Source organism: Echinops telfairi, unplaced genomic scaffold (assembly GCF_000313985.2).
Source record: "Echinops telfairi isolate 266 unplaced genomic scaffold, ASM31398v2 ScPeMD7_10;HRSCAF=50, whole genome shotgun sequence".
Classification (NCBI taxonomy): Eukaryota; Metazoa; Chordata; class Mammalia; order Afrosoricida; family Tenrecidae; genus Echinops; species Echinops telfairi.
The window spans coordinates 5,093,544-5,094,950 of NW_022103907.1; the positions used below are offsets into that span (position 1 = coordinate 5,093,544).

General features: G+C 36.1%; 1 protein-coding gene across 1 annotated transcript in view; it reads right to left on the reverse strand.

Moving 5' to 3' along the window:
* The window catches only part of DPY30 (dpy-30 histone methyltransferase complex regulatory subunit), a 23,927-nt gene that overhangs the window by 14,899 nt on the left and 7,621 nt on the right, over positions 1-1,407 (reverse strand). Inside the window, exon 2 of the mRNA XM_045287021.1 lies at positions 1,344-1,391. Within this exon, the coding sequence (XP_045142956.1) occupies positions 1,344-1,391 (48 nt within the window). The remainder of the gene's footprint in view (positions 1-1,343; positions 1,392-1,407) is intronic.

A 1,407-nucleotide genomic window follows, 5' to 3' on the forward strand; every position in this document is an offset into this window, starting at 1 on the left:
ATATACAGAGACCCAAAAACCATATAGAGCTTTTATACTCTGTCCTAGAGACAAAGTTAAAATCAACTCAGTGGCAAGTGGGCTCATAGGAGTATCATAATTCTGCCTTCACATATACAGACACTATCAAATCAAGAATAGACTGCTTGTGCTGATGCATAAGAAAAAAGTAAATTTCTTATGACAACACAATAATCTACAGTATGTTCATCTGACTCAAAAGAGCACTTCACATGAAACCGGTACAGATTTTAATGCTGACTGCAAACCAATAAGCATCCTAGCAATCGTCATTTCAGTGAATTCTTGTAATAAGATCAACAAAACAATTTAACTCTACTTCAGAGAAGTCAGCTTGTCTACACTGAAAATACACCTCTCCACTTACTGTCTACTGAGAAGACACTTCTGGTCTAAGCCTTCTGAGCCCTTTGCTATCAAGTGGATTGTGATTCATAGTGACCCTACAGGGCAGAATCAAAGTGCCCCCAAAGGGTTTTCCTAAGCTGTAATCTTTATAGAAACAACATGCCCATATTTCGCTACAAGTCGTACAGGGGTGAAAATATATGTATATTATTTAGAACTGAATCTGGCCCATAATAAAAGATCTGAATAAATATTAGCCATTATTAGCATATTTATACTGCTTGGAAAAGTTCTGCCCTAATTGATTCAAACTTAATCATTAGTGTCTTTTTGTTGTTGTTAAGTAGAAACCATTTTTTTTCTTCCAAAGGGCTAATTTTCTATCTCCACCCAGCTCTGGTTAATCCATTCATTGCAGCATTTATTCATTTTTAGCCATTTTTAAAGACAAAAAGCTCTTAGCATTTAAATGAGAATGTTCGATAAGAATATACTTTGTCTGTTTTTCACATGGATTTCCTCAAGTCAGACTAAACCTAATAAACAAGTATGTGACAGCTTCCAATAGCACCTACTAGGAAACTCCACAAAGAAATAAGCATTAAATGTTTACTTCAACAGCACACTACAAAGACCAATGTGTCTCTTGATTCTGATATGTGCAGTTTTTACATAGCCATATTCCCAACAGATGCATGAATAAGCCACCAAGCAAAAGGATTCTGGTGACTAGTCTTGGGTTTTCTTATAATGATGTTTAAAGTTCGACTATTAGCTCAAAACTAATGTGTATGTCTGTACACCATAAGGAACTAGTACTGTTAGTATACAATGATCTTCCCATAATTTGATAACAGTCATATCAGGATAATAAAGTTGTCCTTTGTGCAAAGCCAACCTAGCAAAAAAGGATCCCAAGTTTTCTCCAGCTCAAAATACACGCACAGATGCGGCACAAGAACTAAGCAAGTTACCTCGACGTTGTCTGTGAGACCGTATTCAGAGTGAGGATTGTCTGCAACCTACAAAACAAAACAC